General features: G+C 38.7%; 1 protein-coding gene and 1 long non-coding RNA gene across 8 annotated transcripts in view; one reads left to right on the top strand and one right to left on the bottom strand.

The window, feature by feature from the left end:
* Rbp6 (RNA-binding protein 6) overlaps nt 1–23,583 on the bottom strand; it is a 598,266-nt gene that overhangs the window by 114,846 nt on the left and 459,837 nt on the right. For all 7 annotated transcript variants that reach the window (XM_071770002.1, XM_071769996.1, XM_071769997.1 and 4 more), the window contains one exon: nt 10,094–10,142. In XM_071770002.1, the coding sequence (XP_071626103.1) occupies nt 10,094–10,142 (49 nt within the window). The remainder of the gene's footprint in view (nt 1–10,093; nt 10,143–23,583) is intronic.
* LOC139808249 (uncharacterized) overlaps nt 1–23,583 on the top strand; it is a 152,390-nt gene that overhangs the window by 56,229 nt on the left and 72,578 nt on the right. The window lies entirely within an intron of this gene.

Genomic DNA, 23,583 nt, shown 5'->3' with positions numbered 1-23,583 from the left:
ATTCAATTGTCTTCAACGATAACTGATCGTTATCTTCGGCGTTTCCTCTTTCGAACAAGAATAAATCGCACTTTGTGTCGAGTACACGAGACGATGTTATTTAAATATATGGAACGCGTTTTAGTATACGACAGATAAACCATTTGCGTCACTGCATAAAATGGAATATTGTAGAATAATATCATGATATTTTTCAGCTTTTTTAAGACAAAGAAATACATCAAACGCTGCATTTCTTTTTTGCAATTCATAATTTTCTAATTGCACATAAAGCTTAGTGATTTTATCTACAAATATCTTTTTACTATTACAAAAGTTCTTTCTTGAGCTAGATTATTATATTCAAATCATAGTTTCGAAAAGTTAAATCCGAGTAAAAATAACGTAGATCAAAAGATTAAAAAGCTCTTTCATTAACTCCGTACAATATATACACCTTTTTTAATCAGATATAATAAGGAAAACTTTATGCACTTCTCGTTTGACTATTTACCATTTGTACAAAAGCTTTCTATAAACAAATATTTACATGTTTCATTTTAATTTAAATAATAAGTAAAGAATTAATAAAATAGGTCTTAGGTAGTTCTAAACTTCATTAAAGCATAAACTTTCATTTATTCTAAATATCAGAATTCAATATATTCAGTTAATTAATTCAATATAATTTTCCATTAACTGCTCGAAAATATGTATTTTCTCCTTTTATCGATTGCCCAGGCATTAAGAATCATTGTGGGATTTATTCCGGGCGCTGAGTATTAGTTACTGCTCTTAAATTAGCTATTGGAGAAACTTTAGGGAAGAGAAGAGGAAGGAGGATGCGAACGCGAACGACATTCCTGATAACGATGCCTCCGTCGACGCGCGGAAATCCCGACGTAGGTGCGCCGGAAGCGCACTCGCGCTCTCGCAACCGCGGTGTCCCGGAGATTAATGAATATTCATTGTTTCGTAACTCAAACTTGACGAGAGACGCATCCAGCGACGACGTGGATCTAGAATGCAACGTTGTACGACATTTCGCCCACTCTCTCTCCCGTTATCTCTTTCCTCGTTTTCACGAATAATTACAGATTATTCAAGTCGAAAGATTTTTCATGCAATACTACGATACAATCCAATATTTATTTTAAAATATTTATTTATACATAAAAATAAATATTTATTATGTATTTATTTCACATCCAGGCTAAAAAGGAAGATTATTATTCAGATAAAAGTTCTTCAATAAAAATCTATCTAAAGAAACCATTTTTGTTTTACAAAATAATATTTTCATCTATTACAATATAACTTCGAGAAGTTAATATGAAAAATGTAAATGTAATATTACTTTATATTCGTTAAAATATAAAATTAAAACATCATATTTTGTATATTTATATGTTACAGGGATGAGTAGCGAATATGAAATAATTATTTTGTTTTATTATTCTAAAAAGTGAATCGCAAAAAACAATCTGTGTAACAGCACAACGTTTGAGATTAATATATAAAAGAGCATGTATAAGAGCGTGTTACTTTGAAGTCACGGAGCGTAACCTGGCGGTTTCCTCCCATTGCAAGCGCGTTTCTATCCACTTTGATAATGTACAACCGCGTTTTACCCGTCGATCATCCTCCTTCCGTTCGAGCGCTCGCTTCGTGCAAGCCACGCCAGGGAGTTGCAACTCGAAATGCATGCATCTGGAACGACCGTTGCCTCGAGGGTGCGCAAGGTTGCACAGAAAGAGAGAGAGAGAGAGAGAGAGAGAGAGAGAAAAGAGAGATGCGCGTGATGCGGAACGATGGCGTCGACGTCGACATCAACGACGACGGTGACGACGGCAACGACGACGACGACTCGAGAGAGCCACTTACGTTTGAATTTTAAATTCTCCCCTACGGACGAAAGATTCTCCGATGACGGAGTTTAGAGAAGAGGGAATGGGGGAGTATGCAGGGTTGGAACACCTAAGCGACAGAGATTAAGCTCGTCGAAGCACGAACGAGTCGAAGGGGTCAAGTTGTCTCTGATGAGATCAGCATTTTGAAGACCAGCGTACACAGACAGGATGGAAAAATGCGAAGAAGCGAAGAGCGAGGAAAAGGGCGGTGAAGAGTAGATGGGTGGAAAGAGGCGAGAGAGACACTTCGCGTGCCTCACGCTTGGACGAACCGGTCCACTCGTCCTTTTCCTGTAGGTATCGCAATCCTCTGTCTCGCAAGCGACGAACTTGCCTACTTCCTCTTAACATGCGATTATCATTTCGCATTCTTATCTTTGCGAAGTCTTGCGCGATATGCAGTCTTATCTTGACAAACGGTCTATATATATATATAATATATATACAGGATCTTTCGTTGAAATTATCTCAAACTTCGTAGTGTTGTTCTTTGACAAATGTCCTGGCGGAGAATTTGAAACCCTTGAATTCAACTTTAGAGATACAGCATACACACGCACACACACACCCACACACACACACACACACAGATAGACAGACAACAGAATCTTATTTATTTTCAAATAAACTTTATTTCAACAGAGTCTTAATTAAAGGTTTAGTTATTAAGAAGAGTTTAACACATTAAAAATTGAAAAATCCCCGAAAGAAAAAGGGTAATAATTTTTTTCATGATATTTCTAAAGGTGCTTTATTTCTCTTTTTTCGCTCTCGCAACTCTGAATTCCTCTTCTCAGTTTCTCAGTGTGAAAGCGTGTCAACGATGGTCGGTTCTCGATTCAAGACGGATTCGCAAAATCGCAAAACCCAATTCAATCGCGCGTAGGAACTGCACGTATCGTACCAAAGAAAGTAGAAGAAAAATACCAGCAGAATGGCGACAAACGAGCGCGGAACGAAAAGCTCTTCCTCATCCATGGAATCCGGGATTATCCATGAAACGAAGCAGATTCGATAATAAGTATGTACGCTTGTGTATATGTGACCATTGTGCGTCGCGTTGGAAATCGACCTATACATTGTATAGGAAGAAAATATAGGGGAGGAAGTAAAGAAATAAAAACCGCTGAGCGCCGAATCGATATCTCTAATCGAGTGCGTCGTTAATTTTGCTTAATGTGAAATTTTAATGCAAGAGTAAGGATTAAAAGTATAAAAGAAATTTACAGTAGGACATTTTAGATAATTTTTAAAAATAATAATATAAATAATAATATAATTCAAATAAAATTTGAAAATGTTATTATACTGGGTAGAGATATGTGCTCGCAAATATCGTAAAAACTGATAGAAACAATCAATAGATTTATTTGAAAATTTCAATATATCGAAAAAAGAAATATCAATTGTTTGAATTAGCAACATTAAACATTATAATCTTTCTATAATAGATCGTTTTATAATACGAAATTATTCTCCTCTATTTTACCTTTTATTTTTATTCTGATATTATTAGCAAATTTATGTATTGTCATAAACCAGTATTCCAAGCAATCTAATCGCGTGCCTCAAAAAATGATTAGAAAACATATCTTTAAAAATACTTATTCCGATAAAAGCAAAGTAAACAAATTTGAAATTAAAATATTTTTTCTTTCTTTTAATACCAATATTAAAAAATATTTTTTTATTTATAACATTATTTGAAATATATTTCAAGTATCGCTTTACACGAGACCCGCGTAAAATTCTCTTCGCAAACGTGAAGGAAAGTTCGAGAATGCATTCAAGAATAAAAACGGAGAAGATATCGAAATCGACGGAAATTTCTACGCGTCTGCCAGCTCCGGCCAAGGTGTAGTTGTTTAAGTCGACGAGGTCTGAATGAAGGGCGAAAGGAAGACGAGCGCGTGGCGGAAGAGCAGGGTCGAAGATGAAACACGGTTGAGGGCGGAAGCAAAGTACCGAGAACGACGTGCGCGTTTCAATATTTTAGTCTCCACTACCGCCGCTGCCGCCGCGCCGCTGAGGATTCTCCACTTGGAGTGTAGCGTCGTAATGCAGGTGACAATTGGAGCGTGTCGATGCTTGCCGCGCCCCGAGATTCCTATAATGGAATGGATAGAATGTCTTTCCCTATCCTCCAGGTTCCGGTTTCCTTTTATACCGAGATTTGCCCGAGGAACTTTACGCGCCGCGGCGGAACCGTACCGGAAAATCGCTCGCCGTCTCCTCGATAAAGATCAGCAACCGTGTTCTTTAACCCTTCCGCTACGTGTGACGATGTTGCAGTCACCAGAGTCACCGAGCGTGTTGTCGCTGTAGTCCGCGAGCGATTAAACAGTCGATGGTGAGGTGATTGATTATCATGAAAATAACATTATACACACTTGCAAACAAAAAATCAAATAAGAAAATTTAATAATTTAAGTACTCTGTTCCCTTTTTATTATAATATGAACATAAATAATAGATGTTAAGATAACAATAGCAATATAATGAGAAAAAATGTGTATAATAATTTAAATTTAAATAAATAAATATTCTCTAAAAGTGAAACATACTGATAATAGTGTAAACTCTCAAATAAACAATGGAGTAATTTTATGAAAAAAATTAATTTGTTGTAGGCTGCGCAATTGTAATGATAAAATGATAAAAACGGTTATAGCAGTAGAAATAGAGCGAAACAGGTCAGACACGTGATACACCTTATACTCGCTGATCAGATCTGGTAGTCGATGGCGAGAAAGATCGCTGAATTCGTGACAAATCGACCGTTTCCGGTAATCCCAGGATGAGAGAGCCCTGATAAGACCAGCTCGGCCAAGACCGATGGCACATTCAGACATACTCGACGTTCTGCTGCGCGTTTGTGATCCTTTACGTAACTTCCTCGACCTGGAACCATCCATCGTTCAGAAGTTTCCAGGCCGCGGCCGGACGAGTTCTCCACCAAGAACTTTTCGAAACTCGTATAGCGATGCGCGAAACCTTACTCCGATATTCCGTCGGCAAGCGAAGATGCCCGACGCCATTGCTGGCCGTTCCCAAAAGACGCCATCGTCGGAGTTTGTTCGCTCGACTGAAATCCGCTCGAGAGGAAGAAAATTTTCGCTCCGGTATTTTTTGAAAAAGGCACGCATATCGCTTTTCAAAACTGAATATTTAACTTCAAACATATATGTGACAACAATTAAACAGAAATTATCAAGACAAAACTCACTTATATAATTAGTTTACACATTGGTATGTGTACACATGTGAATAAACCAGTCAACTTTTAAGAAATTATGACAACTGTCAATATTAAAATTGATCTACACTTAGAACATGTGATATTTCAACCGCGTAACGCATTTAAATTCGTAACCGTAAAGAATTGCGTATATTATATCTATTACTTTGTAATTTAATGAGGTGTTAGTGAACAGTTATTGAACAAAGTTGTTTATATCAAATCCAAAAATTAAAAATTATTATATATAATATAATACAATATAAAATATATAATACAATTCAACATTAAATATAGTACGAAATTTAACTCGCTTTGCAACAAATGTCCATCGCGGTAGCTCTAAAAGCTCTAATTCGGTACATGAAAGGTTAAGCACGCGCGTTATTACGCGCATTCCGTTCTCTAATCAGGAAACGACAGAACTTCCGTTGAGATCAATCCAGCCTTTCCGCACGAGCGGTCGCTCCTGAAGGCTCGGTTTGTGAATGACGCGGCACGATCTTGCATGTTCTTGTACATAGTCTTACTTTCCCCTCCACAACGGAGTGCTAGAAACGGCGGAGGAAACTATCTCGGACCGCTCTGGAACTTTCCAGAGGTACAACAACTATTCGAAACGTAGTCGAGACGGATTCATACGCATCGAAGTTGGTCAGGTTCGTCGCGCGTGCCACGCAAGTTGCTCCATCCTCTCGAGAAACGCGCGCGAGAAGGATATGAGAGAAAGAGAACGAAATAGAGAGAGAGGGGGGCGGGAGAGAGAGAGCTCACTGGTTGAGTTCCGGACCGATGCCGGATTACATCAAACTGGCATAACACACATCCGCCCCAGCTAGCTGACTGGCGAACTTGCCGCTCTTGAGACTTCACCCGGAAATTCTCCTCGCTCGCTGGAGAGGAAACGCGGCTAGGGTAATTGCATCTATTCGAGCACGCCGTCAGAAACGGCAGATTGCGGACTTGGCCAACTTCGGACCACGATGACGCGAGACTCGTTTGCTGTTTATCTCTCTCATCCTCTCTGGCTCTCTCTTCCACCTTCGCCGAAGACCACGCTGGCGTGTAATCAGGGTTAGCTGCGATTCTTATGCTAATTCGATACGAAATCAAGAATGCCTCGTTGAACATACGAGGAGTCAGTGATTATGAGAGAACTTATCAAGGGATCATTGAGGAATGTTTCCTTAATATTCATTAACATCAGAAAAATTGACTTAGCAAAAGTAAATTAGAAAAATTTAATTTACAAAAACTTAATTTATTTTCCTATATAGAATTGATAAATATATCTACATTATATATAGTTTATAATTTTGAAAGCGTATTTGGAGGATTAAAATCACTTTTCAGTAAAATGAGTTAGGTTTTTCGGACAGTCTCGGAATAGTTAAAATTTTCTATCGCGAGTTAAAGCCAGTCTATTATAGTTAAGAGTTAACCGATAGATAAACGATGGGAATCGCGCGATCGTTCAACCGTTCTTCGATTCACGAAACGACAGTCTTTCTCAATATATTCCGGGGGAGTCTTCTCTTTGCGTCTAGTTCGTGGAAGACATTCCGATTTCCATAAGCGACGTCCGGCGGAGACGTTTAAACGATGACAGGCCAAACGCGGGTAATCCACCGTCAAAGCGCACGCAAGCACACGATCCAATAAACGATCGACAGTAGAGCGTCCCTTTGACGTGTGTTCATACATGGCTAAGCGAGTCCTCCTTTTGGGGGACCGTCGCTGGCTGACGGAAGGACCGACTTATCGTCGAACAAGTAAGAACATACAGGTCAGTGTACACACAGTGTACACACGCACACACAGAATATCTGTCACTATGGACACACACTCTCGTCGGGCAATATGATCGTAACTTATGAGCATCCCGTGTGAATCGGCGTGTGTTCACCATCATGGGAGATGTACGTACAAGTTCACACGTGTAGGCCACGTGCACGAACACACGCGCCTGTTCCTCCTTACCGCCTCTCGCAAACGTAGACTTCGCGTAGGAGAAGGAGGGGGGGAAGAGTCCCGCGGAGGGAAAATCCTTTGGCCAGCGAAGCTTGGATAATCGCGCTCTGAGCTATAGACGTGCCTCTCCCCGTCGCGGTAAGAGAGAGAGAGAAGAGAAAGAAAAGAGAGAGAGAAGAGAAAGAAAGAGAGAGAGAGAGAGAGAGAGAGAGAAAGCTCGCTTTACTGCAATCGCAGCGCGCCCATCCACGTGGAAATCATAGCTCGCTGCGGGAGCCATCGGGACTCGAAATTGTCCGGAAACGCTTGCCGGGCTGTTCTCGGCGGAGTTCTCTTTTCTCCCTCCACAACGTGGTAAGGGGGACGAGTGGTAGAGGGGTAAGACGGCCGCTAGCCGACTGCCTCTTCGGGGATTTGAGCGTAAAGAGACCTCCCGGAAGATTGTCTGAGGATCTCCTTGTAATTCGATGGCGACGTTCGAGAAGACGCGCCGCGTCGATCGGACGCAGATCGAAATCGAATGTATTTGAAGAAAGTATTACAATCACTGAGGAACGAATTTAAAATTGGATAACTATCGCGGAAAAATAATCATCGATATTATTCAAAACGCACATATAATTAGGGTGAATAATTAGACGTATAATTAGGCTTTTCAAAAAGGTTCAATAGAATATAATCTATCTACGCTTTAAAGAAGTTTCGTGTAATCGTTCAAATCACGAGGTTATACATAAATATATTGCTGATAAAATTTATGGTTCGAAATCGAAAGATATCCGAAGTACAAGTAAAGCATCTTCAAAATGTTCTGATAAACATGATGAGGATATATGTACGTGTGTATATTTATGTATGTAAGTTCTCGCTCTCTCGAGAGTGTGGCTGGCCGATCAAGAAATATCAAATGCGGCGTAATAAATATCCTCGTCGCTTTTGCGTTTGTCGTATTTCGTTTGAAATTTCTCACGGTATGTCTACCGGAGAATCCGAGAATGATCCCCTTAGGGGTCAGGAACCGGGTGCGGAAGTGCCATATCGCGAAATCTGCCAGCAAGCAGTAGCTGTAGCAGCAAGCAGCAGCAGCAGCAGTAGAAGCAAAAGCAGCCGAGCTCGAGGTTTGAGGTTCGCAGACTCTCGTCGTACGGGGACGGTATTGGATGTCATCACGAGAGAGATTACGTGCGGCTTTGAAAGAGCCCCCTATCTCACTTCCACTTCCATTCACCCTTCTTCCTCCGCCCTTCATCCACCAGCGTCGAGACCCGCACGTCGCTATTTCAGCTCCTACCTCGCCATTCGCGCGATGCGCGACGCACCTTCAGCGTTCGCCCCTTCCGATCCTCTCAGCAACTTAGTCGGGATAGGAAGAACCCCCCCGTGGTACTGAAGGGAGCCAGCTCTCATATCCCATTTGCCCCTATTTTTCATAAGCGATATTAGAATCTATCATCGGGGCCCGAGCAGACGCTTGCCTCCGCTCTAGAATCGACAGCTATAAAGGTGGTAGGTATCGATAAAAAAGATAGATAGATAGATCGAGAAAGAGAGAGAGAGAGAGAAAGGAGAGAAAGAGGGGTGAGGGGGGGGGGGAGAGAGAGATTCCTCGATTATCGGCGAGGTGGGGTACCGCGATCGCTGACGATTATCGATCCTATTGAAGCGGCGACGTGAATGGATCCAGACTTGTGCCGATCGCAAACCCTGCTATGCTCTCAACAGCGGCGAACGGCTGAGAGTCGAGCTACCCTATATATTATCGCGGTTACCGCGATATTTCATTCATCGCGACCTCTCGATCTTCACCCTTCTCCCTTGCCTAGTCGATTTTCAATTGGGCATGCGCTCCTCGCGCGATCTCAATAACGTTTCCATCCCGTTTCTCTTTTCCGCCCCTACCGCGTTAGCAAAGTGCCGCGTAAAAATTTCTTAGACGCGCACATACATTTTATTCGAAATCGAAGGCTCTTAATCTCAATGATATTCGGAATTTTACATTAAACTTTGATAAGAATGTGAGGGACATAAATAAGGATGGAAATGAATGGAAAATTTAAAGACTGTGAAGATAGAAGAATGAAGAATGAACTAACCAATGAAGAATTAATTGATTGTTGAATAAATTATTATTGCCATTAGAGTTCGGTGATATTTATATAAGCATATATATGTCAGTATGATAAAAATGATATCATTTAATTGAATCGGCATTAGCAGATTAATAAATTGTGAAACTTATCCAATAATTGATTAAAAATTAATCTTTCTGAGAACGATGTTTATTTTCTATCAATTATTTGCCATACAAACGCACACACACGCGTGCGCACACATGTGACAACTGCAAAAGTATTTTATTATGAATTATTAGCTATGTACCAAATTAAACAGACTTTTTGTTCTCCATACAGAAATATAATTGTACATGCAGTTTCAAACATTACTTGTAAGATCACTATGGATTTGAAAACAAGATTTACCGTCATTAATCATTTCATAAATGTAAGAAACTTTTATAGAATCGTTAAAAATACTGTATGTGTGTGTGTGTGTGCGTGTGTGTGAAATAACAAAATTAATCTTTTGAGGCTTTAAACGCAATAAGAATCGTTTTTTCAATGTATCCTTTTTTTTATTCTGTTCCCAATAATGTGTTTCTTTATGCATTGCATAAGTTCTTCTATGCGACTATCGATCCGCATACCATGAATTCGTAAAATGCCGTCACGATTCGTGCAGGCAGCACATATCCCGAAATTTATGTTATTTATCTTCCCCCGTATTTACCGCAGCTCGCGATTTACCGTGATTACTAATTATAGCTTCAACTCGGCTCATTAATTACCTCGCCGGCGGAATGGCGACATTATTGACTCATTAAATAGGATAGTTTCGGACATATTTTTGACACATTTGCACACAGCGAAATTGCAACGATTTTTTTCAGAATCATGTACGATGTTAAAAAAAGAAGCGAGAGTAAAAATGTACTTACCTCTATGCCTGTTAGTTTGCTTGTCGAACATCAGCATAGCATCTTCGATCTGAAACAAAAAAAGACTTGGTCAGAGAAAGATTGAAAGATTTAAATAAAATTTACAATTTAATCTTATTAAATCTGCTGAATTAGATTGGATAGTTTGATTTGAGCGGTATTATGTTTTAAATTATTCTATTAATTTTATTTAATTTATATATGCTGTTTATATTAGCATTCATAAATCTATATATTTTTATTAAAATTTTTTATATTAATCAGTTTATTGTAAAAAGCGTATAATTAAAATTCAAACTTTGTTTAATAGTTTCACGATAAGATTAAATCAGAATTATATTGGTAGATAAGGAGTATAGTAAATGTTCAGCTTTATATAGTAAAGCATCTTATTTACTAAAGCCGCTGTCATAAATTAAGCAGCTTACTGACGATCGAAGTAACCTATATTCGATATAAGACCTCAAGACGCCAAGTAAACCCTTGGCGTGTTAGGGGTGCAAAGCACCCCTGTCAAAGCCTCAGGAATCGTAAACGCCGTTATGGAAATGTCGTGTGATACATATATAAAAGATATTTCGCGGAAACTTTATCTCCTGTGACGAATTGAAGAGAATATTGTATGTATACGGAATATCAAATACTTTTGACAAATCATTTCGTGTTAACGACAAATATCTAATGTATCCACAGATAGAGGGAGTAAATCTAAATACTTAGCAGTAGTAATAGTAGTAGTAGTAGTTAATTAGTGAATGATAGTAAATACTTAGCACTAATATTTTTTCTAGTATAATCATTTACCAATTATTGTTTATCTTTCACTGTAAATTTAATAGAAGTTTTAAAATAAAATTTCTTAAAAATAATTCTAATCATCTGATAAACTTATAATGATATGATTAATTTACGCGATGTGGTTACACTATGTGCAAATAAATTATTAACTATATGTAAAATTCATATTATGTGACTATAGTATAATTATTATATGAGTTAATCGCACAATATTGTCATAAATTATTACCAATACTACAGCTAATAGCTAGTGCAAAAAATTGTTGATTTCTTAACTAAATTTAAATCTTTATTAAAAGTAGAAATTAACAAAGATTTAGAGATACAATATGAATTAAATAAGGTTGGCCTCCCTAATCTCCCTTGGAACTACTTATATTAAATAATAACAGTCCTCTTCTAAAAAAGAGATGTAAAGTTTATTGTTGTCGCTTTTCCGCGATGCCGAATGGTTCTCTTGCTGCGCTTACTTCATTTGCAGCTGTCATTGTATATTTTGACAGTTGTGTGTATCAAAGAGTTAATAGTGCAATAGTAATAGCATAATGTTAAAGCTAAATAGCGCACGCGAAGCGCGCGTCTGTAGTGTCTAGTGTTATAAAAGATGATCGAAGAGATGAGATTTGCTCATCAAAGGATAGTGTCGGTGAGATTGATTTTTAAACGGTTCCAACGACGTCGGTCAAATGACGAATAAGATCTTTTGTATATCTTTACGAGAACCGTGTCATAAAGCACAGCTGGTCAGAGATTTACGAAGCATGTTGCTAAGAAGGGATGGCAGCGGGAGGGCGGATGGCTCTGTACATGGTTGAAGCGCGAGCAGAGCTCTGGAGAGGCATAGGAAGCGCTAGTAGGATTTATGGGACAGGAGAAACAATAGGGATTACCCTTAGCCCCTTCGTTGTTCCACGAGTTCATTCCTTCTCACTCTCTCACGTAGCAACAACTATCGATAGTCTGCAGCATTAGAACAGCGAGCGATATTCTTCTCTCGACATTTGAGTAACCGTATGAACTCTAGTGTGTACTCAATAGACGCGTTTTCCAGATATGCCTTCGCGTTTTATAGACACATCTTGTGCGTGTTTTACGTATAGAATATTTACATTAAAAATCCGAATTAATTAAATTTGGTAATAAAAAATCTTTCCCTCCCAAAACGAAAAGAGGCACTGTATGAAGATCTGTATCGAAGTTTATTACTGTATAATTTTTTAAAAATATTTAATACATAGAAAGATATAAAATAAATTAAGCGAAAAAATTGAGTCACAAACGAAAGTGATGACTAGTTTAGACGTTTTGACTGACCTCCATGAATATTAATAAAAATACAAGTATAATTTTGATTAACATTTAGCACCGGTTAGTAGTTAGTTAGATGCCAAATGTTAAGAACGTAGTAATAACGCTTGTCACGTTCCTGCTCCGTTCTCTTGTCCTTGCTGTGTAATAAAATTTTAATGAAATTCGCGCGACGATCGCGCCACTGTGGCGAGAAAGTCGCGGAAAAATGCCAAGGGAATCCAGTGTCTTAGCTGACATTTGTTGCGACTTTTGTTTTTCGAGGGATGCCACGCCTTTTACGAGGGGGCTGACGGTGGCGGGAACGAGAATGAGGGGACGGGCGGGCTTTTAATGAAAACGCAAGAGGCGTCATGGCGTAAGATAAGACCGCTACCGGAGGAGCCATCCGTCGTTACCTACACCTCTCCACCCTTTCCTCTCTCGCAAAGCGGGGATGTCGTTTCATTATTTCTTAATGCTGCAGTCTTTGTTGTGGCCGTTATATTGATGTATTCTCGACGGTCGAATCAGTTTGAATCTTTCGTTCGATGTTGCGAATTCTCGCATCGCCGTCAGCGACAATGGCTTCGATCAAGAACGAGATTCCTCCATTCCGATCACTACGTGAGAAAAATACGTGAGGTTTCTTTCTCTCTCTCTCTCTCTCTCTCTCTCTCTCTCTCTCTCGATTTCGTTAGCATTTCACTCAAACGGAGGCACCTCTGAATCTTTACATTTGCTTGCCTCTTTCAATGGTTTTTTAATTTGTAAGTATTTTACTCCTGTTCAACAACGTGTTTTTATCTTAATCCTTGAGCTACAATGGGTGAAGTCAGTCTTCTTCCAAAAGAAACGATACTTATTGTTAGTTACTTCTTTCGTCGAAATGTATTCACTAATGACTCTCTCTCTCTCTCTTTTTTTTAGCGCGCAGGCCCTCGCAAACTGGCAATCATGAATTTCCCTCATTATCTCGAATAATTATCGCGGGTCGCAATGCAGTTTTGTGGGTTTCACGTGTATCGTTGCATTACGAGTATCTATTTCCTGCGATATGTAATATTCAGCGCGCGGCACATTATGCATCCACGTATTTACTTCATTAAAAATACATTGCCCGGATGTGTTTAATATTGATTCTATATAAATTAATATAATTATCGTACGGTGTATTACCAGTAACGTCGAGCACGAGAGATAAGCGAATATTATACAAAACGCTTGTTATTTTATTGTCGTTTACGCGCGAGCTGATTTTATATATGATAAATTCTCATTTTTTTTCTAATAATTTCTATATTACATTTTCCTTAATAAACAAAACTTTTCTCAATATTTCTACAAATACAGTAAATATTTACTCTAGAGCAGAGACAAAAATTTAATATATATTAAATATAATGGCATCAATCAAAAGTATTGTTTGAACATTTTCAGTTGCAATCAGTTTTCAGCGTTATTTTATCAATAGTATACCTCAAAAAGAATTATAATTTTCATCTGTGTAATTTTATACATCTATGTAACTTTATATTTATTTCATATATTTTTTATTGTAAATAATAAAAAAAAACCACAGGAGAAAATTATAACAAATAATTCACCTGAAAAGTTGTGCAGTTACAAATATATCTCAACGGTTTATTTGGCAGTCGGTTTATTTGGCTGCAATAACTTTTCGAAACATGGCACTCGCGTAGATAAGACGTAAAAAATGAACGTACTTTTCCTGAGTACCAATCTACTTTTGACAAATGGAATCGGTATCCTCTACCAAAGAAAGAATAATTCCACCGAGAATGGAAGAAGGGTAGAGAATCTTGGTTTGCACGCAGATTGAAATTCCGAAGACACGCCAATGTAACCTTAAGGAAATGGCGATAACGGGAAAATGTAACGCGAAGTGGCCTTGTAACTTCCTAAACTTCTTCCCTTTACGCGACCCCGGAAAATACGTAGTACAGAAAGGTTATCGAGGAGGAAGAGGAGAAGGAGGGAAGAGCAGAAAGAGAAGAAGGAGGCGAAGGGAAGACAAGAGTCGGCGTCGTCGTCCCCGGAGAGCAATCGAGTTCTGGTGAGTGGGCGAGACGTACCTTATTACAAGTTCGATTCCACTGGTGTTACAGCTCTCGGTGGACCGAGCTGTAGATTGCTGTCTTACTGCCCTCGCCCTTTATATCGCGAGACCTTTCTTTCTCTCCGAGGTAAAGGCGTGTCATTTCCCTCGTCATCTTTCCATCGGATTCATACTGACGCTCGCTTTAGTCTTTCCGTTTCTTTCTGATTTGTGACCAATTAATTTAAAGAGGGCAAAAATGGGGCCAGTAGAACACGTTTGCGAGTCGCTTTTTCCTCTGCGGCTAATACTTGCTGACGAGGTCTTCAGACTTATTTTTAAAAATATTAATATTTTATTCTTCAATATTGCATATATTCGGAAGAAGCATATATTTATCGCGTGCATAAATTATTATTGCCTGCTATAATCCGCTTCATTGGTGCTCCATTGTAAAATAACAGCCGTGGATGCGCCTGGATCGAATTTCCGACGCGCAATTATGTATAATAAAGATAGCTAAAATAACGTACTGAAAATGCTCATTTTTCCACGCTAATGATTATTGTTAATAAGCATTGTGTGTCAAAAAGGAAATGCAGCTGACTCTTTTGCGCGATATATATTATATATAAACATCATATGAATAAAATTTCGTTGCGTGAATATAAAGTAGAATAAATTGTTGAAATATTGAGATAATAAATTGACGTATCATTTTTGCGCATAAATACTTTCTTATTCTCTCAGGAAAATATTTTCAAGTTTTCATTTTTCTCCAAAATATAAAAAGCTTTAAGAAGAAAAGAAAGAAATACTCGCTGCTGTTATCAATAACGTCGCTCGGCAAACTTTACAGTCTCTATATATTTGCAATTCATCTGTTGATTTTGTCCAGCGTTCATTGGATTTCGCTTTGCTACTAACATTTTCTGGTTTACCTTTACGTTTTATGGTAATCCCCGGGGACATCGGGCAAAAAATGTCCGTTAAATATTTGCATTGAGGAAAGAGCCATCAGAAAGAGCTAGTTAAGACAAAAGTAGTTGCGAGAAATTTACAGTGATGGCTCTAATATTCGCCAGATTACAGTTTAAGCGAGTATTCTATGTAATTTAGGTTAGTTAATTAAATGTTTGTCAGAAGATATGCCAACTTTTTTATTTTTCCAATTAACCCTTCGCAGAACAAATGAGGCTTTCAATACCCACTCGATATTTCCATTTCGAATTTTACGGAGATTTTACGGACTCATAAAAAGAACCTAAACAAGAATCAGGCATATATAACGGTATAAATAGATTCTTAAAGTCTTTAAAAGTATACAGCTTCAAAATCTTAACTGGCGTAAAAGACCCACTTGTTCGACGAAAGCAGTAGAATTACACATGTTCTGCGAAGGGTTAAACAGTCGTTGCATATTTCTACTAATAATTACCATTATACACAATTATCATTGTACATTAAAAGATTGTGGCTTTAAAACTCTCAGTATGTACAAGTTTGTACGCATTTAATAATCTTTAGTCTGAAAATCTCTCCGACAATACGTAAATCTTGACGTTTGAAAATGTGTGAGAGATATATTAATGACAAATGCAATTTATAAAGAAGCTGGAGTTTCAAATCAGGAAAAGTGAACGATCCATTTCAATGAGCATACTTTGGTCAATTTATCACGTTACTAAATTCCACAAGCCGTGTATTCTGAACTCGCATACCACATGCGACTAAACTGCGAATCTGCGCTTGAAAGCTGGAAGTTATCTCAATCGATCGCGACATCGAATCGAACGCAACGAACCGAAACGGTGATTCCCATTCAAACTTGTTTCATAGCTTCGCGATTCGCGTTGCAATACGATACACGCTACGAGCGCGCATACGTGCACACACGCGTACGCCATCCGAAGAGCACTTCATGAAACTTATCACCAAAGTTCACAGAACCGGATACTTCGGTAACGGCACGGGCTTCGGCGTGCTTAAATTCATTTTCGAACGCGAAGCATCGAGTTTCCACAACCCCCCATCCTGCGTGTGCGGCTCGCATTGTGTGCGCGCATGCTTTTTATTTTGTTTCGCTCCTCCGTTCCTCGCTTGTCCCGGGTTCCTTTTTCGAAGATAAACGAGAACGAACGCGCCGCGCTTCGGAAACGCTCTCCATTGAGAAGTTTTATTTTTTTCCCCCGAGTTGATTAAAGGCCGCACCGCGACCCGCGCGAGAGTTACAAAGTCGGATTCTATTACCTGTATATGCGGTAAAACAATCTACGGTCGCGGCTCATTTGCAGTGAAATTACGGCTCGCGACATCGCGTCGACGCACATTTCAAATTAACGCACTCATTGCGGAAATGTATGTGGAAAAATGTAGTTCAGATTATTTTTTAAAAAATATACTTTCTTCTGCATAATATATCATAATACACGCTGTATGAAGTTTCTATTATATAAAATGGAATGCTAAATCTTCTCTCTCGTTAATAGTTGGAGAAAAAAAAAACAGAAGATTAATGATGTCGCTTTAACATTATATGGAAGTTTCTAAAGTCGCGGAGCCCATTACATTTCATCGTATTCAGTGTTAATACCCTAATCCTTGGGTGGAGAGAGAGAGAGCAGGTAGCTATTTTGTTGCAATGTCACCGACTTAATCAAGGTGTTTTCGACCGCTTCAATTTCACCGTCGTGTTCCTCCGTGACTCATGCGATTTCACTGTTCGGCCGGTCTGGGGGTTGAATAATGATCCGGGAAGGGCGAGATAGGGCGAGGAACTTAAGTAGCTCGCGAGCGGACACTCGGCGGAGGGTCGATCCGGTTATTCGACAACACGTAAGTCGACTCCGCCTTCGCCGATGTTCCCGGGACGAGGGGGGGGAAACTTGCCGGGAAAACTCTGGAGCGTTTCCGACAAACAAATCGGCCTCTTCGTCGGCCGTTGCCGCCGGAGTCGCTCGCTGCTGTCGCTTGCTGCTCGATATTCGATCGATGGGTCGGGCTGTATTTCGAAGAGACGCTCGGAGGTCGAGACTCACAAGCTGGAAAGAGCTGTTTTTCCCGTGGGGATAACTTTCGCGAAAAAAAGGAGGGCTCTTTTTTTTTTGCCCTTCCTGAACGGAACCGCCCTCTTCATTCAACGGCTGGAGAGTGGATATAGTACCTCTCACACCAATGCGGGGATAATGATGGCTCTCAGACCGACAGACATCTGCCTGCTATTTTCAGATAAAACCGTTGGAATCGTGCATACGATCATCCGAGAAATATCGATAACACGCTGCGGGCATATTAATATCGCCCGGAATCTCGCAGGAGCATCAAACAAGTATCAACCTATCGGATAAATGTTTGGCATCGGAATCGTTTGCGCTCTCGCGCGATCAAGCCACTCGATGCAACCATAAGTAATTGCGCGTTCGATATCTCTTTTTTATGTGCGCGACACGGAAATGCGACAGACAATAAACTATGAATAACAGACGATCATGCCGTATATTGTCCGCTATATATTCAGTGCTAGATAAAACTCGCAAACAAACGGTTACGTATAGCATTAAATGTCAAATTGCGACCCCATTTAGCACGCTAATTGTGAAGTACAAATATGACCTATAGAGACTTTTTTTTATACAACTCTTTTATTCAACGTGCTATATTCGATATTCAGTTACTTTATGCAGTAATCCTAATTTATAGCTTTAATATGAAATTTTTTACGCTCATTACGGGGCTCGATATATGTCGCAATGGATATATGCCGAATAATTGATATTTCGACCGACAGTTATTTTGGACGGCAGTAACTTGTGAAATAAAAGGTCGGTACAAGTATTGGACATTTCGTAACTGCATCGTCTCACTATTTTCTGTGAGACCTGCATAATTATTTGAATGTAATTTCGAAAGTTTATACGAGCGTTTAAAACTGCATTGCCTCTACTAGAGTTCCTGCTCGAAGAGCTCTCGATTACCTCTCGTCTTCCTAAGATCGTAAAACGTATTCTCGGCGTTTACGGTGCCACTCGGACAAGCGTCGGCTGTCTGCCGATGGTCCCTACCGAAGAAAGTACGATCTCTCTAATCTCCGAACGAGGTAAGTTCGCCCTCCAGCTACACCCTGCCAACCTCTTTCTTACGTGAACCGCCCGAGCATCATTTGTAACTTCCAACCCTTCCGACATTAGCGCTGGAACGTTCCGAGGGTCATTTTAAGCCTCAACCATGTTCAAATATATCGAAATATTTTGCGGTATTGAGGACAGAGACATGGATTTAGATTTCAGTAAAAAAAATATTTCAATTAAGAATATATACATTATTTTTATGCGATTATATTATAATACCTTATTTAATACAATATCGTAATTCAATATGCAAGTTTTCTGATACAAATCATGTATCTCTTACAATACTTGTGCGCGAAAGATGCTTTTTTTGCATATAATAAAAAGAAATCCTTAAAATTATGAAACAATTGCGAAAGAGGCGAAGTAGATGCTGGTATTAAAACGATGTTTCCAGAAATGACTGCTAGGGAAAGAAAGCGATATGAATGCAATCTGCTCTCATATTTTAAAATTTTAAAATTCTATAATACATCAATATATCTTCGCGTATATAATGACATAGCGTGAGCTTTATTATCATATTTGACGTACACTATAATCATCGTCCAGTAACTGTCGTTTAATATTGAAGCAAAATTCGGCCAAAAAAAAAAATATGAAAATATTTTCAGAATAGGATTTAAACAATACTTAAAAAAACGTATTTTTAAGTTCAAATTAAATTAAGCACAGGATTGACAAACTTAGGTTTATGGTAAAATTTATTTTTTAAATACATTTTCTTGACGCACACACGTATCTGTGACCCAGAGGCTCGTTATTTTTGAAATGTTTTGTAAAATGTATACTTTAGTCGATGTACCGCACTATTTATTTTTTCAAGCCTTTCAAGCACGATGAAAAACAATATTTTATATTAAAAGTGAAAATAGAAGTGTTTCTGGTGTCAATTTCCCGATTGCGAACTCAAACACACGCAGAGGCCAATTTTTACGGTTCAAATTCCGTTTTAAAGCGCGTCGAAACGTGCAATACGAGAATACGCGGCCGTCCATGGTCGCGTTGTAAACATCAGAAGATCAATGTTACTCTGGCGATGGTTGACGATGAATAGCTCTGGCTAATCCGTTTTATTCTCGCACAAAAATTCCGTCCCGGCGTTTCGCCGATCGACTTTCCGTGCTGCGCCGCGGAACGCCATGATCAGATATTTGCGTCGCGCTAATGAAACCGTGGGCTACGATCGCGGGCTCACATGTAATAAAAAACATCGTAAACGCACCAGCGTTTACGAACGATCGCGATTGATCGGAGTCGAGCTGCGAACGGACAAACAGAATGCGAATGTTTCCGATCGCTGGACGAAATATCGGCCGACCGGAAGCTGCTGCTCGTATAAACAAATCGTTTACAGTCGGTACGGGAACGTGCGTTTGTCGGTGGATGATGTAAAAACCCACCCTCCACCTCGTCATCCCTATTATTCACCGACTCTCGTGCTTGCGTCGCCGGCATCGTTTTGCGTAATTTCCACGCGAATGTTTCGTGCACGAATAGACCAATTGACGCGCTTATACGCGCTTGTATCGTACAACACCCCGTGTACATCCTATCGGGCTGCGCATAAATAAAAACTGTATGTCCAACGGGACAGAGAGAGAGAGAGAGAGAGAGAGAGAGAGAGAGAGAGAGAGAGAGAAAGAGAGAGCAGTTTATTCGCCGGGAATGATCAGAGATTCGTTTACGGAACACGATGCGCCGATCCCTTTCCGCGCCTGCCGTCACTCCTCCTGGCACCTCCCTGATTTCTCAACCAGGTAGGTACCGGTTCGTGACCCGCGATGTACCAGGCACGACCAGGACCGTCGGCACTGTCGGCAGCCCTTTGCGCGCGCGCGCAATATCAATGTTGGTATCTTATGTATTTCTCCGCGCCTTTCGCTTCCGCACGATAATTCATCGCGCCGCACGTTCCGACTGTGACGTTGGAAGTGGTGCAGGAGTGGTTAAAACGGGAATCAAGCTTCGCTGAATTTAGAACATTCGCGATAGTCAAATAGGGTAATTACATCAATCATTGTAGAGAAAGCGCATGATATAACGAATATCTTTTAGGAATATAATGAAGAGTTTTTTAAATTTAAATTTGAAATTATTATCTCTCGGTAAATGGAGTTTCCTTCATAAATAAGGCAAAGTTCAAATATTTTTATCGTGCATATTTTGAAATTGATAGAATATTTTTCTAAATTCAAAACGATAAGTCTTTTGGAATTGTTCGGCTTAAAAAAGGCGTTATTCAATGCCATTATACTCATTACAATGTCAGATACATTTATATCGCTTTCTTTTCTATTCTGTTTTGGATTCGGAAGACTCATAATTTTTTTATTTCGCTATTTCGTTCATATAAGAGAGATATGTGACTTCAGGTGGAGCCAGGTAAACTTGCACGTCTTTCAGCCATTGTTAAGCACTCATGTACAACGTGTAACCAAGGGTTTACGTTATCGGATATCGTTTTCCGATTCGTTGTCTTGGCTTAAATTTCGATGCAAGGTAATGGAAGTTCCAGTGAATACTTTCCAGCCATTCTGCATCCAAATTCCTGTACGGCTTGCCATTAATTCTCCACATATGCGCGTTTAATTTCACAGCAGTAAACAGGTTCTCAATCACAATCAAGCGCATAATTTGCATTCCTCGTATGTTTTTAGCGTTACTTAAAAATATTTCTCGTTAAACAAGCTGGTTCCTCACTACAGACAAACGCATGAAAATAAATTGCTCTTTTTTGCACGTCACCATTCAATAATGTAGATTGGTAAAACCTAACGCAAGAATTTTGCTCTTTATTAATAATGAATAAAGGTTAATTCAATTTATACGTGTCCTATACTTTCAATGAAAATAAATTCTGTAGATCAAGGTTTGCAGTCATCTGTCAATTCATAAAACAAAGAAGGATTCTTCAATACATTTCATAAGTCTAGTTAGTCTAGTGTATCAATAGTGTCACATGTCAAGAAAACAAAAGATTTGTTTATGTGCAAGAATAAAATTTATACAGTTTTTATTTTTTCTAGCATCGTAAATAAATATGTCCATAGAAAGGGGTCAACAAACTTAAATTACAACTATTTTATTAGGTTGTGGAATAAAATAAGAAAATTTTAATTGTAAATTAAAAATTTTATTTGATTTAAAAACTTTTTTTATTCAATTATTAAATTCTATTAAATTCTAGTATTTTTCCAGTATTTTTATATATAAAGTAATTCGGAAGAAAATAATTCATTTTGATATTAATTTTTATAACTATAAAGCGATATCGATTGGTTCGATTTATACAATGGCACGAAAAAGAAAAGCAACATTTGTCTGTGATTTAAACTGATCCATTGTATTTTTTGGATTATTTCTGTCAAAAAATACTGCAGAGAGAAAAGAGAGGCAACGGTTGATACCGAATTCCAGAAGAATACATGTGGGTATCCGCCCAATCGAACGGAATGATGCAAGCGCTATAACGTTTCTATTCGTTTGAAAATGCACGCCCGACTATACTATTGTTTAAAAAATATGCGGCTCTGTTGCATTCATGGCGAACTGTGCTGTATGCAAACATTCGCGCTGGATTATCATTCGCAGTATTCAGAATCGCTGTTAACTTTTGCGAGCGCTGTTTCGCTGTTACTTTAGTTTTATTTTTGTTATAAATCAGATTACAATTGAAACGCGAGTACGTTCTATATTTATCTTGAAGATTTGTTTTACATTACACAATAGAGCAAAAAATATGTAAGTGTATATACAACATACAACACTATTTCTCATACTTATACGAAAATATTGTTAGAATTCGAAGAGAAGAAGTATAATAATTACTGATTAAAAGTAATATGTATACATATGCAAGCTTTTTTATAATCTTTCTTTAAATATAATTACAAGATGCAATTCGTACAATCATTGGACCTCGTCTGTCGATTAATTAGTTGTGCGAAGAGTTTCGTTAAGGTTTTGTAGGATTAGTTACAGACTTCGGAATAGGTGCACATAGTGGACCGACCAAGCAGCACGAGCACCGTGCGCTTCGTCCGCTCGCAAACTTCGATAAACAGTTTAGCCAATGTATATTAAGACGCTAACTTTACCACCAATTTGCACAAAATGCTCGTAAACTGAACTAGCGTACCACGTGCTGTGCGGCCTCCGGAACTACCGCGGCTGATTTCGTTGTGAGACCGTCAACAGGATGCACCGAGAGAACCGGACGAGAACTTTCGCCGCCGAGAATAGCGTTAAAAATTTTCACATCTGACATTTCCTCGCATCCTCGCGAACAGTGACTCAATATTATTTTGAAACGGCATTTTTATTTGCCATAAATCGATGACTGTTTAGTTGTTTTCTCACAATCTGGATAAATATTTAGATACAGTCTATGTTTCCACCGATATCTTGTTTTAGTTGAAAATTATCCCATAACAGAGAAGATATTTAATCGATTTTCAATATCTATGTTTCAATAGTTGCATTGTTGATATAAATTCGCTTTTCTATATTCTTATAGAATTTTCAAATAATTTTCTAAAGGATGTAGGCCTTGTGTATATGATCATTTTATATTAATTCTTCATAGAAAGCCGAGTAGCATACTATAAACGGGCAAAGTTCATTTAGATTAAAGTAATTATTTAGATAAAGTGATTATATATGTTTACTTTAATTATAATTTACTTAATGTAAACATAGCTGAGAGATAATACGCCTTTTTGACAATTATATATCCGTATTAGCGATACTATCGCAGAGAATTTTATCTTCAATCCTTACAAGACCGGTCTTAGGGAAACATGGTCTCTAGACGAGGGTTCGTGTCTGGTTAGGATAATGCTGTAGCATGATTGTCTTTACTGTCACCGCAGAAGCGGCAGACTAGTCGTTGCCGGGAAGGGATCAGATCTAGGGGTTACAGTTAGGGGGCTGCGTTCCGTACGTTTTAGGGGCTTCTTAATACCATTACTTCTGGTTTCGTACCAATGACCGGTAATGTCTTTACAGTCAGCTTAATTATTTTTCTATTAAACTAAACTTGCGATATTATTGAGCGCATAACATACATTTAGTATGTATTCTCACGTTTTGCTTACATTAAGAAATCGAATTTTTGAAAAGGGGATATTTCCTTCAATTTAAGAAATTGTCACCACTAATTAAAATCTTTCTGATATATTTCACATCTCTTCTGTAAAAATTAATAAAATGATGTA

This window comes from Temnothorax longispinosus, chromosome 2 (assembly GCF_030848805.1).
Source record: "Temnothorax longispinosus isolate EJ_2023e chromosome 2, Tlon_JGU_v1, whole genome shotgun sequence".
In the NCBI taxonomy this organism is placed as follows: Eukaryota; Metazoa; Arthropoda; class Insecta; order Hymenoptera; family Formicidae; genus Temnothorax; species Temnothorax longispinosus.
Note: the sequence above shows the minus strand (reverse complement) of the source record. Positions and strands in the feature narration are given on the sequence as shown.